Source organism: Sphaerodactylus townsendi, linkage group LG05, assembly GCF_021028975.2.
Source record: "Sphaerodactylus townsendi isolate TG3544 linkage group LG05, MPM_Stown_v2.3, whole genome shotgun sequence".
NCBI lineage: Eukaryota > Metazoa > Chordata > Lepidosauria > Squamata > Sphaerodactylidae > Sphaerodactylus > Sphaerodactylus townsendi.
In genome coordinates this window covers 68,498,784-68,513,827 of record NC_059429.1, presented here as the reverse complement: position 1 = coordinate 68,513,827, position 15,044 = coordinate 68,498,784, and the positions used below count along the sequence as shown (strand labels likewise).

The window sequence follows — 15,044 nt, the reverse complement described above, 5'->3', positions numbered from 1 at the left end:
CATGCTGCACTAATGGTCCTGTGGCTGTATTCAATAAAGCTGTAGCCTATTTTCCCCAGTCAGATGCATGTGTGGTCCTTCCCCTTAAACTCTCTCCTTCGTTGCTCCTGAACTCACAAGAATAGATGAAATCAAAACAGAAGGTAATTTAAAGTATATAAATGCTTGAGAGGCAAGAATTGAAAATTACTTTGTAATTAAATATATGATTTAAAGTGTTTGTTTAAAACATAGTATATAATTTAACCGTGTATTGTTTTCTCGTAGGTTTCCTATGCCCGTCCCAGTTCGGCATCAATCAGAGATGCTAACCTTTATGTCAGCGGCCTTCCAAAAACGATGACCCAGAAAGAGCTAGAGCAGCTTTTCTCACAATATGGGCGCATCATCACCTCACGAATTCTGGTTGATCAAGTCACAGGTTGAAAAAGATTTTCATAGTTTACGTGATTTCTAAACACTATGAAACTTGATTTCCCCCCCCCCACACATTCTTTTATTTCTTATTAAAAGCAACCAGTCTCTGAATCTACATTATCCTGATTATTTCTGAAACATAAAATGAAAGACAGCTATATGTTTTGATTTACTGATAGAAGGAAATAATCCATTAACAATGGTTTCCAAGTAGTATGTTGGCAACTAACCAGTGAAACGGAGGAAGCCTTATGAAATGGAGCTGTTGCAAGTTAAAGGGTTTTTTTTCTGGGTCAGGTTGAAATCAATATGTAAGTTTTGCTGTTGAGAATATTTCATATTGTAATTATATAAAGCATTCACATGTTTCATTGGTAAAGCTATCACAATTGTAACAGGTTTAATTCAGAATCACTGTATTCAGCTAGATATGATACATGCGCCCTGAGAAGCTATTTCTTTCTTTCTTTCTTTTATTAATTAATTGAAGCGATTATTAGTGGCCTGTAATGAATATTGTTTTAACAATGGCCTAACACTAAATCTTCAAAAATCTAAGATCGTAGTGTTCTCAAGATCCTGGAAGCCATCTCGATGGCTATTAGGAGGCCATCAGCTGGAACAGGTCAAATGTTTCAAATATCTGGGTCTGCACCTTCATTATAGAGGAGGCTGGGTTAGCCATAGAGACCACGTGATCACAAATTGTGAGGCCAGCATTGTGGCCATTATACTTTTTTTTAACAACAAGGGCAAACAGTATGTACCTGTGGTGATTAAAGGGTTTAATGCCAAGGTATCCCATCAGCTTTTATACGGAGTCTCGCTTTGGTCTTACTCAGTTGAGCAGGTACAATCACGATTCCTGTATAGGCTCCTTGGTATGCCACACTGTGTGTCCTACACCGCTCTGTGCCTTGAAACCGGACAACATCTATTGCAGACAAGGGCCTGACTTGTCACTTTTAAATTCTGGTTACGTCTGTGTTTCAATTGTGAAGCCACCACTCTGATTAATAAGTCACTACAGCTTTTCCATCAATCTGAATTGTGGGGCCATATTGAGTCCAAAATTCTTAAGCTGGGCTACTCTCTGGATTCCTTGACCATATTTTCATCCAAAGAAATATTTCAACTCCTGAAAAGGAGGCTGCTGGATCAGGAGCACCAAACTCTAATTGAAAAGGCCACAAGGTCTTTCTCCCCTCTCGCCCTGGGTAGCCCCTGCTTGGGAAGCAGGGGGGGGGGGCTAAACGTCTTCATCAACTAATCCTGCCCAGGTCTCGTAGAGCAGTGATGCTGGCATCCCATCAGCTGTGCTATCAAGGAGGTTTGCCAAAACTCCCTATCAGCAAAGGGATTGTCCAGACTCTACAGTACATATTTTATTATACTGTCCCCTCCTTATGGCACCTAGAACAAAATGGCTATCTCCGTTGTTAGCAAAAAAGGGCATGCATTCAATTTGCAGAAGATCAGCTTTTTATTAGATAACTCCAGCATCGAGGTAACAGATCCAGTAGCCAGATTTCTTGACCAGAGATCCAAGGATTAATTTGCCTAAGTCCTTTCTCCCCCTCTCCCCCTTGTTTTAGCTTTCAATTTATGTACTGATATTTATTCATAATTTTATTTTCATTACCTGTTTGGAGACTGAATTCTCTGTTGATAGAATTGTACTATTATGCCAATAAAGGCTGTTGAAGTTTGAAGTTGAAGTTTGATTAACTAATGCAGGATTCTTTTCCTAGGTGTTTCTCGAGGTGTGGGATTTATCCGTTTTGATAAGAGGATAGAAGCAGAAGAAGCCATAAAGGGACTTAATGGCCAGAAACCTAGTGGTGCTACTGAACCGATTACTGTGAAGTTTGCTAACAATCCTAGTCAGAAAACAAGCCAAGCCCTCCTTTCCCAATTGTACCAGTCTCCCAACAGACGCTACCCTGGACCTCTTCACCACCAGGCTCAGAGATTCAGGTAATTTTCTCCAAAAAATGCTTATTCTGATTATCATAATTCAACTCAAGTTTCTGTTGAAAAAATAGGTGCCTGAGTATTCTTTCACTGTATCTGGAAGGATGCATTATTTAATGGTAGCAAGCTAATTCAGTGATAGACCAGCAGTTTAACTCAATGTAATTGAGCCAAGTAATAATCGGGTAATCATTTCCATGTCAAAGAATATTAAGTTGCTTTCATGCCTTGCTAATCCACAGAAAAGTTAAAAACAATTTTGCTGTATTGTTAGTTTTTTTTTTGTTTTTAATGTGGAGCAATAGGACTTCAAAGCATACCAAAGCTGAATGCATCTAAATACTGTTATAAGACTATGATAGATCCAGGCCCCTATCCAGGAGCGCAGCAGAATGCTGTGAGCTTGTACAATGTTACCACCCATCAGACCTGAAAACAAAAGCTTGTTATACCGATGGAAGGTGAATCATGCCCTGCCATTTAACTGGCACAGTCAAAGCAGATAGTACTGACCTCTTTTTTTCCCAAGGTGCCATGGTTCACACATGGTTCACACATCAAAGCAAATTAGATTATAATGAAGTAGCAAAGCCCTAAAGTGGTATAACTGACTTCACCATGAAACTGCAGAAACTATGCAATTATTTAAAAAACATGCATCAGGGAGCATTGTTCTCTTTGCTGTTTCTCTGTTTCATTTTTTGCATGGAATGTTCATCATCATAGAGGAACATTTAAAAATATAATCATCGATGTTTCTCCACTTGCAGCCAGAAATTATACAGTCTGATTTACTACCTCTGATCTTTGCCACCAGGCCTCAGATAACGGGAAGACAATTCTTATGAACTCTAGTTGCAGAGATTTTTCACCTCCATGGCAGCCTTTCTTACTTTACCTTTGGAAAATACCAAATATATTCGAGTATAAGCTGACCCGAATATAAGCCAAGGTACCTAATTTTACCACAAAAAAACTGGGGAACTTATTGACTCGAGTATAAGTCTTCGAAATTGACTCAGTAGCAGCTAAAAACAGAAGATTTGGGAGCAAGATGAGATAGAGTTGCTTAACAGAGTTTGCATTAGGGATGAGCAGCTTTCCAGCACTCTAGGAACACAAATGAACCACTGTTTTCCTTTAAATGTAGAATAATTCTGGGATTCATAGCCATGCCAGCCTAAACTTTGCTCCAAAGAAAGTCTTTGGCTTCAGTAACATCAGTATTTGGCAGTAAACTACTGTATGAAGAATTGTATTCATCTAGAATGCAACGCACCAATAACCCTTAGGAGAGAAATTCCTCAGTTTCTTTTAACACACACACACATACAATCTAGTTGTAATGCTATGCAGGCTGTCCTTACGGGTTGTTTTTAAGGCTCTCTGGTGAGTTAGAAAAAAAGCAGCAGCATGCTTACCGGATCCCCACAGCAGCCCCAGCTCCAGTCACCATCTTGGAATCACCGTATATACTCAAATATAAGTCGAGGGAGGGGGCTTTTTCAGCATAAAAATGTACTGCAAAAGTCGAGTTATACTTGAATATATACGGTACTTGGATTTAATTAGGGTGGCTGGGTGTGTGGTTGCATTTTGCTTCCATTTGTCCATTTGAATCAAATTCTTGTTTTAATTATTTTTAATAAGCTTCTGGAATAAATGTTCATATATTGTGCATTTTATGTATGTCAGTGCATCTCACTTTTTAGCAACACTTGAATGCTTTTGTATTTTGAATGTAATACTTATAATATTACATTTGGAATAAATATTTCAGAAAATGGCTTAGACTTTAAAATCTTTCCAATGCAATTCTTGGTTAACTTGATAAAGCTATAATATATTTATTGTTTTAATAGTTCTTTTTCCTCTAAACAAGACACTCCATTTATTGCCTGAAATACCATTCCTGTCTTTCAAAAACCTTTGGAAAAAACCTTTCTTTGTGTATTTATTTATTTAATTCTATTTGTAGGCTGCCCTTCCCCTTGCTCAGGGCTCAGGGTAGCTTCCAATATGCAATAAATACAATAAAATAACATTTTCATCAAACTACATCTTCTACCTTTAACAGCTAAATGGCAGTTAAAAACTCTCGTAATTTAAAACAATACATTTCTTATCAATGACAACAGAAAAATAGAGGAGGGAGAGGGGGAAGGGGTGGGAGACAGGGAGGCCATTGGATGGTAAACTGTTGCTGCCTCAACAAAAAATAATTAATACAAAAATGAGTGTGTACTGCAAAATTTGGGAGGACTTTAATTGTTAATTTCTTCTGACTCCCTATCAAACTAAACTTTTTCAAGTTACTTTTTGTGAGGGAGGGGGGTTGGTTAATAATATGATTTATGTATGTCTGTATGGAATGAAAAATCCTGAATGGCTGCAGCTAGAATGTTTTAAAGTGAATTTTTGACTATAATTCTGTTTACAGGTTTAATTTTAATGAAAAGGTAAATCATTAAAATTCTTACAATTTCCCTTGAATGCACTATAAAAGACAATCAGAAGAGAAAATTTTCTATATTGATTCAGACTGAGCTAGTGGAATTGTTACCTTTTTTTATTAACAGCCTACTCAGTTAATAAACCTACAGTAATTTTAAGCCAGTCGATCAACAAGATCAATTTTGTAATACTAAATGGTCTCATAGAAGGAGATAAAAGTGGAGAATTAAGTTATACTATGATTGACTATATATTAATATCACTGTGATGATATATTTCATTTTGCAGTAGGGTCATTCCCGTAATGTGACCACCAACCACTTGCATTCCGTATTTGTATTTTTGAAGATGTGTGGGACTGTGGGGCATCAATATCTCATGCTCAATTTACAGCACATATTTGTCTGAAATGGATCTATGCATTCCAACATGAAATATGACATATGTTGGAATAGTGAACCATTCCTTGTGCTTGGGGGAGGGGGGGATCTTGTATAAGATGTGAAGTCTGCCCTGCCATTATATGGTGATTGAATCTTTGAAACCCTTCTTAACACCGCATGTTGTGACATACCCCTTTGGCAGACCTGGCTTCCCTGCCCACAGAGGATTCCCAGGTGGCTTCCCTGCCCACAGAGGATTCCCAGGTTTTTCTCTTCTAAGCATTAGTCTCAGGGGTTACTGGGGCTTCTTCCTGTCTCCTTGCCTCCACCTGAGTTCCTTCCATTCACTCTTCTGTCTACTGCTACTCTTTCCCACATTTCCCCCTTTCTCCCCCCTTTATAACCCCTCTTCTTCTTACTACCCAATTCTGGATTTGCCTGCTGAATCAGCTCAGCTGGGCACATCTCTCACCCAGGCATTTGAGCCTTCAGTCTGGCTCACCTGGACCAGTCATTTCTTGACCCTGCACTCCATTCTTAGCATTCCTGGCTGTGTGGGAGGATGGTAGGCATCAACTGCAAATTATGGGCTGCATCCCTTTCCAGCTTACTGGTGCCTCACTGTCTCCCCAGCTGAGCCAGGTGAGGTCAGAGACCTTCACACTAGCAGGGAGAGGGTGAGTTTTTCCTGCTCCAGTGCCACTGGGCCCAGCAGCCCATCCACTGTCAGCTACTCTGGCAGTCACCTCAACGCTGCAACCCCTGGAGAGATGGAAAGAACCCATTCTCGGCATTGGGTAAATTCTGGGCCTCAGGAACAACTGGGGAGGCCAGAACAGCCACTCCTACACAAATGCTAGAATATCAAATCAAAGAGGACAATTTGAGAACAACTGGTTTGACAGTGATTGCTCAAATATGGAAAAAAAACAAGAAAGGTGTGCTAGTAGAGTGTATGTGGACTCAATTGCTTACCTAAATTCATTTTTGAGTTCATAAATTTAAACACCTACTCTGAAGAAATAAATCTTGTTTCAATCAGTTAATCATGGCAAGTGTTTGTCTTGACCTTAACTCAGAAAGACATGCTGAAATTTTGGTACATACTTGCAACTTCAGAAGGGACAGTTGAACTAGATTCATACATATCTAAGGATTGCTGAGAGGAACATTTTTAAAAATTATTTAACAATCCATCTCAAGAGGAAAAGTTGAACATTTCCATGATAATGCCATCAACCAATTCACCAGCATGGACACCTGTAACTATTAGTGAAATAAAATCTCTGATTTCTGCAATCAAGAATTATTAGGCCTGAAGTGATACATTTATTCCCCCTGACATGCTTGAAAGTCTCACAGGACTGGTGGGCACCTGTTTCAGCCATCCTACTAACTTATATAGATAGGTCTGGTAGGTTTCCCCAGGAATGAACCTTTCCTATTGTTGTGCCAATTAATTTTTTTAAAAACGGAGTGTACTGATACAGCTAACTATAAGCCAATAAGTCCACTGGATTACTAGGAAAACTCTATATAAGAAATCTACTGAAGCTGGAGACATGAGTAAATGAAAATGACTTCTTATCACCAGACCAAATTGGATTTAAACAGGGTCATTCTACCCTAGACCATTGCCTTCTGTTACTACATCTTATTAATAAAAACTTGATCTGATTATCTGGGCAATTATATGTTAACTTTATCAATGATTCCATTTCAAGATCACATTTCTGAAGAAAATTAATTAATATGAACACCAAAAATAGATTGTTATAGCTTATTTAAGACACAGATACCAGTTTAAAGATCAGATTAGGTGTTGATGGATAACTGTCTAGCTCAGTTAAAACCTCAAAAAGGATATTTCAGGGATGCATCTTGGCCCCATTAATCTTTAATTTTTACATAAATGACATGGTCAGGATCCTAGTTTTTTTTTTCAAGTAAGTTAAGGTGGAAATGCCAGCTCAAATTTACTCTATGCCAATACATTACTAATCTCCCATACACAAATTGGTCTCAGAAGGCTACTGAAACAGTACAGCTCCTATTATAAAACAAACCTACTCAACATACATCATGATAAAACTAGGATCATGACCTTTAGTAAAAGGGTACATCGTTATAAATGGATGATGCATGAGAAGCCATTAGAGAAGGTATCTGATTTTAAGTACTTTGGGGGCATATTCCATCAGTTGGGTTGTTAGACATCCCCACATTGTTTATGCTGAGCATGACCCTGAAAAGGCTGTCATTACCCTTAGATTTTATAGGAAGAGTGGAGGTTGCATGGTTTCTCCAACTTTGGAAATTTTTAAAATTAAATTGCTGCCTCAGCTACTTTATGGAACAGCAATTTTAGGCTCAAAACAAATTTATTTCTGTGGGTTGCTACTCTGTTAACATGATCAGCAATGGTCAGAGTAGAATTATCTCTGCCTTCAATAACAGTCTTGGTTTATGAAGATGCCATTAATTATTGGCTGAAAATTATCTTTTGTACATCTCCAGGCCTCCTAACTTTGACGTATGGGGAGATGAAGGCTAAGTCATGGCGTGGTTTTGTATTGAGGTTAGTGGCTAACCTTGGATTCTCAGAAGAATGCCTGAGGAGCATTGGCTTTCATGCCACTAAACCTTTAGTAAAACAAAGATTGTTAGACCAGAGTGCCCACACTGTTTTTAGGTTAGTAAAATTTTAAGAACTCTCCTTTATGGGCTGTTACTTTCTTCTTCCTCCATTCCTCCAGCATATATTATGAACTGAAGGATTTTCACAAAGGTACACTTAGAAATTCTACCACTTGCAATTTTAGAAAGTCGCTTCAATGGGATTCTTAACAGTGAGAGAGTTTGCTCCTGTAATTGTAGGTTCATTGAGAACTTGTCCCATGCCACATTCCATGGGCTGAGTTTCGAGGCTAAGCCTAAAAGCTTTTCAGGACCACTGTATCTCATTCCCTGTGGAGGTCAAATCAGGATAAATTAGTATTACTATTGGGAGATTAGAATAAATTTGTTACTTTCTGAGTTACAAGGTCATAAAGATAAATATGACAGTAAGGCATGCCAATGTAAGTATGGTTGACTTGCTCAACAATTGCTCTACACTGGGTCATTAGCCATTGGGATTGTAAGGTGGTTTTATTTAAAAATATTTTAAATGATTATTATGTCAAATATTATTATGATTATTATATTATATTAAGATTTAAATCTTTCTTATGAAATATTTGAAAAAAATGGTTTATTTTGATTGAAACATTGTTGCTACAGCTTATTCAGTGATGCAATAAAGGCAGAGTTGAATTGAATATCAACAGCACATGTAAAAAGCATTAATTTCTTGTGTGAAAGTATGAAAAGCTTTATAGCGTTGATTGATTAGACTTGCTAGATGTATGGGGGATGATACTGAAATTTTCTTTTTTTTTTAAATGGAGCATTATTAATAAAGGTTCCATTGAGCAATCTTGCCATCTGTGAGACATTAACCCAGAGACCCTCCTTCTCTTTTCAGGCTGGACAATTTGCTTAATATGGCCTATGGCGTAAAGAGGTAATTAGAATTCCACAGATTGCCAGATGTCCATGTTGGCACTGATTGTGCTATATTTTTTTTAAATTCACTAACTTTATTTTGTTTTTAATTCCTTCTTTTTCCACCAGCATGCCAAATGTTTTTTCTGTCTTTTAGTTTGGACTTCAGTTGGTTTTCTTTAACACCATGCAGAAACATGCAGACACAAAAATAATGTGTGGATTTTTTTTCAATTTTTCTTTTGTTACAGGTGGTTTAGGTGCAACAGCTACAAACATTCCAATTTCCAAAGTGTCCTGTTAAATGGTATTAGGTTTTTCTAAATCAGAGTTTATAGTCACAGGGCTTATACTATAACATTTTTTCTGAAAATGTAACTAAAAACTGTTACTGGCTAAAATTTTAGGGAGATGTTTAACTTCTCCTCTGCTTAACTTCTTTAAATTTATGTAACTGTGTGCACCTTAATCAGGCCAAAGTTTCCTTTTGTTACAGGTTTAACAAGTGTTTCCAGTAATTTGCAACATACGGTTTGTCTAATTTTGTTTTTATGAAATTTGTTCTGATTTTGATTTAATTTTTTTGGATTGCTGGAAATTTGAAAGTACTGTCATAATGCCATGAAAACATCACAGTACCATTGTATTCTCCATTAATAATTCAACAATGTCAGTGCAGAACTTTGTAAAAGTGTAGACACTTAAGAACCATTTCTCATATTTACAGTTTAGTAATATTACATATATGGTTAGTAGTGACCGTGCACAAACTCCTTCCAAATGTGCCAAGGGTATTGATTGATATATGAACACATATTGAGTCCCATGATACTCCCACTTCAAGACAGGTGAAAATATCAGAGAAATGAATGATGCCACAAACCATGCTTGCACACATTCTGTATTACATATCATACAGTATTGTTTTTCCACAACCTATATAGTTTTTCTTACAGGCTAGCCCTAATCTTTTTAAATGATCCAGAGTGAGTTAACCATTCTCCATCTCAATGCATCCAATGATTTTAGCACTATTTGAAAAGTTTTTCCCACACTTCTCTTCCTGAAACATGTCCCGGAATAAGAAGGAATTTATTTGCAGTTCCCAGTTGGCACAATACCACCACCACCCCTCCTGGGACTGGTAGATGGAATGAGGCAAACATGTAACCAGAAAGTGATTTTATTATCCTAAGGTATGGATTAGAAAATCAGGAATCAGTATGGAAACATAGGCCGTTTCTGCACGGCGTCATTGGGGGTTGGGTCGGCGCATCCCACGCTGACCCAACCCCCCTGGGACCATTCACACGAATGGTCCCAGAAACAGCCGGGACGATGGCGCCACGGAGCGCCGTCGCCTGGCCGACCTGGCGTGTCTCTGGCCGTCCGGCACGTCGCCAGCGTCGCAGGGCAGGGGGGCGTGTCCCCAGGCCTCGGCGACACGCTGGACGACCGGAGACAAGGTAAGTGGGGGGAGGGGGAGGTCGCCTTGGAGCCGCTGCCGTTCGCACAGCAGTGGCTCTAAGCCGCCGTTTTCCGGAAACCTCGCTCCCTGAGTGAGGTCGGAAAATGGCGGCTTCGCACCAGTCGGGCAGCGCGAGGGCGGTGCGGCTGCAAAGCAGCTGCGCCCCCTGTGCGAATGGCTCCCTGGGGACGGCGTTTTTGCCATCCCCAGGGCGCCATTAACCGCCCGTGCGGAAAGGGCCATAGAATAGCAAGCAATTATATCCCAATTCAGTTATATTATTTTATGCTTAATACCCAATTACAGTTAGTTTCACTCAAATTATGTTCCTCCCATATGGCTAGTCAAGAGCAAACCAGCTGGAAAAGGAGAAACAGATAGGAAAAACTGGAGGGATAAATACTACGAAGGGAAGAAAGTATATGTGTGTGGGGGATCACACTTCACACACCTTAATAAGACTTGTACAGTGATTTCATGTTTGTGGGGCTGGAAGAAGATTCTGAGGTGGAACCTACTACAGATATGAAGCACTTTTGATGTTCTTCCCGTGCATCTGAATTTACCTGTGTGCCAGTAGTAGAAATCTGCTGTTGACCCAAGTGGTAGAGAAGACTGCCTAAGGAAATTCCTATCTTGAAGCATCCCTCTTGAAGCAAACCCCATCTTGAAGCATCTTAAGATCAGAAGAGGTTGGCATATGTGCTTCAACCGTATCTGCATCAGGAAACCAGAAAATCTTGGGGTACCTCAATTGAGAGGTGACACACCATGCAACAGACACACTGCTACTCTCTTCAATATCCCATCAATGGTTTCCTTTGATTTCTGGGATGCTATGGAGAGACAGTTATTTGAAGCTTAGCTACTTACTACATTTTAGCATAGTTTTCTTTTTACTACAAAATGCCCAAAGTTTGACAAGATTCTTCAAGGACAGTACTGAGGTACCCAATTCCACTGTTATTTTAAAACTAGCAGTTGCAGCTTCTAGAGCAATTAGTAGTATTCCTATCACTGGAGTTGTAATAACATGAGTATTCATCATATAAGTGTATGTACAAGCTAGATTTTTATCTGAGTTTTGTCATTTTATGCAATGTGTACTTGAAGATTGTTGTCAATATATTAGTCCTCTTTTCCCCTCCTTTTTCTCCCTTTGTTAACCTGACAGGTTTTCCCCAATCACAATTGATGGAATGACCAGCCTTGTGGGAATGAATATTCCTGGCCATACTGGGACTGGATGGTGCATCTTTGTATACAACTTATCACCTGATTCAGATGAAAGTGTGCTGTGGCAGCTGTTTGGCCCCTTTGGAGCAGTCAATAATGTCAAGGTGATTCGTGATTTCAACACCAACAAGTGCAAGGGATTTGGCTTTGTCACCATGACTAACTACGACGAAGCTGCCATGGCAATTGCCAGCCTTAATGGATATCGCCTAGGAGACAGAGTATTGCAAGTTTCCTTTAAAACCAACAAAACCCATAAATCCTGAATTTCATATCCTTAATAATAATTATTATAAATATATATATATATAAATATAAATATATATACGAACAAAAAAACTCTTGAAGGCTTATACTCAACCATGGACTTTTATAAGCCAGTGTTGCCTAAGTATTAAAATATTGGATATCCTGTGAACAGGAAAGGATTTTATAACACTTAGAAAAAAAACCTTTGATGCATTGAATGTTCTTTCATAGCTGTTGTCGTTGAATATAATATACATAGATAACAATGTGCAGGGATTTTTACCCAGCCAGCTAGTTTTACTACCTTCTTTGAAGGTAGGTCTTTTTAAGATGATCATTCACTCATTTGAAAAAATATATGAAAACCTAACACCATTTTTACAAACTAATGGGATCAGCAGATTTTGCTCTTTTTTCCAAATTGTTTAATCCGATCAGATTGGTAAACCTCCAGCATAAATTAAAGAAGAACAATAAACATTGCAAAACAAAAAGCATAATTTTGCAACGTTTTTAATTTTTTTCTTTTTTTATATATGTCATGTGAACTAAATAGTCTTCTGTTTGGGATAGGGTAAAAGGGGGGATACCTGATGACATAACAGTTTAAATAACATTAACAATGTTGCCAAAGAGGTGGTCTCTTTGCTGAAAATGGGTTTCAAGAAAAATCTATTTTTATAAAATATAAAGAATTTTTACAAGAGAATCTGGATTTGAGAAAAATATTTTGACTGGCTAATTTAGGGGGAAATTGACAACTTTGTCATGTTCATACTGCACTGGTAACTTTTTAGAGATCAAGATGTGTGTTTTAAACTGGAATAAAGTAGATTGTTTTTTGAAGGATGGGTTACAAACAGATGATCTTCGTATCTTTTCTTAGCATGTAATAAAAATATTAAATACAGAATGGGAGAGTGTTCTTCCCAGGCACACAGTTACCCACAGTTAAAACCCAAAAGCAAGGAGATGAGTTGCAGGATGGTTTTTCTTTAAGTCATCAGTATGAGATATCAGCAGAACAAAAGTTTTGGGGAAATTTAATTTTAATCAAAAATGTCCTTTGTTCAAGCAGTAGGTGCTACAAAATTATTTACATATCTTAGTATCATAGTTCAATGTAAAGTGTTTAAACAGAAAAGTACATTTGCTTTAAATTTGTTAAGAATTTTAAGATTCACTTTCTAGCCCATCCTGATATAATTGGGCTGTGTTGGCACATCTGAACCACACTTTATGTTGCTTGAAACACTTATTTATTTAATTGATGATGTGACGCATATGCCAAAATCAAATATTGCTAGTTTGGCTAGTCTACTTATTTGTTTACTTAAACTATGGGAAGAAGCATATTATTGTGTCATTTTGTTGTGTGTGTATGTGTATATATAATATAAATATATATATAAATATATAAAGGGTTTTTTTCCCCTTTTGGTTAACTTATTCTAAGTTGTAACACTTTGCTAGTTTGGTTTGTATATGTCTTAAAATGTTTTCTTATGATACTTGAGTGGCAAAAGGTATCAAGGTAACTTGTGTAGAAATATTGTTTGATATATTGTCATGTTTGTTGTGAATATTTTTTCTTACTGCACAGTAGAAAAAAAACTGGGTCTTTTATTTTAATGTAATTCAGATTGGGGGAAAACAGAGCTAAGGGAACAAAATGACTGAGGGAGTGCTCTCCCATGTCCGGTGCACTGATCCTTTTCGTACGTTTGTGCTTTGTATGGTAATATATTTAAAACAAAAAAAGGTCATGCTCTTCCCTGAGTACTAGAAACAGTTACTCGCTATGCATAATCTAGTTGATAGTTAAATTTGCTATTGCTTTTCTTGTCTTGTTATATAAAATCTTTTCAATACCAGTTTAGTCTTAATGGTAATAAAACGTTATGGTTCTTTATAACTTGTGGTTATTTTGTGCATTTTTTCCCATGCTATACCCACTAGCTGCATGTAAATCAAGTACTGCTTTTTCACACTGAAGAGGCAAACATTTTGTAGCAAATCAATAACTTAAAAACAAAGGCAGTATACAGTTTTCATCTGTTCATTTACATTTTACATTAGTTTCAAACAAGAGAATACCCTCATTCAGTGTTTGGGGAAAACCTTTCTACATCACCAGTGAATGTGCACAGCTGGCTGAGAAAGTTTTGTTGAAATTTCCAAGTATTAGTGGGGAAGGCATGGTGGAATCTTTTCTCTACAATAAGTTGTCCATCTGAATTTTTTTTAAAAAAAACTTTCCTAGAACCAGGTCGTTGTATATTTTAGTTATAATGTATGACTTCATGTTTAATTTGCTAATTTAGATCATTTCTGAGGGGAAGTATTGTAATTTTTTTAATAACTTCATTGTGTTTGAATTATTTGTATTTAAATTGTCCAGACAATAAATGAAAGTGTTTAGAATGGCTACAGACTTGCCATATTTTTAAATGTGTTCTTATGTCTTCATAAAAGCAGCTACATTGTGGGACTGAATAGTTTCTAATTCTGTAATATTGCTTTTAAGTCAGAAACTGTTTGTCCCCAGTTGATCCATGTATGTATTTATACATATTTTGTCCATTATAACCCTGCCAAGCAGCTAATCCTAATTTTCTTTTTGCCTTTCTCACAGCTGATCTATAGTGATCCTGTAAGATTTTCAAGGCAAGAGATGCTCAAAGGTGGTTTATCATTGCCTGTCTCCACATCACAACACTGATATTCCATGGAGGTCTCACATCCAAATTCTAGTCAGAGTTTGGGCTTAGAGTGTGTGACTGGCCCAAGGTCACTCAGCAAGCTTCTATGACATGTGTGGTGATCTGAATCTGAATTTTCCAGGTCCTAGTCCGACACCTTACTCACCACGCCCTTGTGAAAGTGCCCTTTTGGCTGCCATCAGGATATTGCGTACTGTCATTCTGAATCAATTTAAAAATGCTGTTAGGGCCTGATCCTGATTGAGCCTGCAGTTTGACATTCTTGTCCCCCCTCCCAACCGCCGCCTCCCTTACATCTTTTCAATTGCTGAAACAGCCATGGGAGGGAACTGTATCAACACTTGCTAAGGGGAGGAAACAACAGCTCCTTAGCCCACAATTCATAATTTTAGAATGGCAGTGGCATAATGGCAGCCACGAGGATACTGTCACATCCAGTTTGACCCTTACTTTCTTTATGGAGAGGTAGAAAATAATATAGGGAATTCTGAAAAGGCACAGTGACTTAACCAGAACAGAATCAGCAGAATCCCCACTAATTCCCCTCTAATGCTTGTGAAATAATGTAGAGTTTTTCTTCGTATAAGTTGTAAT

General features: G+C 37.8%; 1 protein-coding gene across 5 annotated transcripts in view; it reads left to right on the top strand.

Annotated features, from left to right (window-relative positions):
* ELAVL4 (ELAV like RNA binding protein 4) overlaps positions 1 to 14,166 on the top strand; it is a 139,287-nt gene extending 125,121 nt beyond the window's left edge. For 3 of the 5 annotated variants that reach the window (XM_048495708.1, XM_048495711.1, XM_048495710.1), the window contains exons 4-7: positions 268 to 421; positions 2,169 to 2,394; positions 8,755 to 8,793; positions 11,417 to 14,166. In XM_048495708.1, the coding sequence (XP_048351665.1) occupies positions 268 to 421; positions 2,169 to 2,394; positions 8,755 to 8,793; positions 11,417 to 11,744 (747 nt within the window). In that variant the 3' untranslated portion in view covers positions 11,745 to 14,166. Of the gene's footprint in view, positions 1 to 267; positions 422 to 2,168; positions 2,395 to 7,745; positions 7,807 to 8,754; positions 8,794 to 11,416 lie in introns of all 5 variants that reach the window. The other 2 variants (XR_007244452.1, XM_048495709.1) reach the window with 2 other exon arrangements.
* The last annotated feature ends 878 nt before the right edge of the window (positions 14,167 to 15,044 follow it).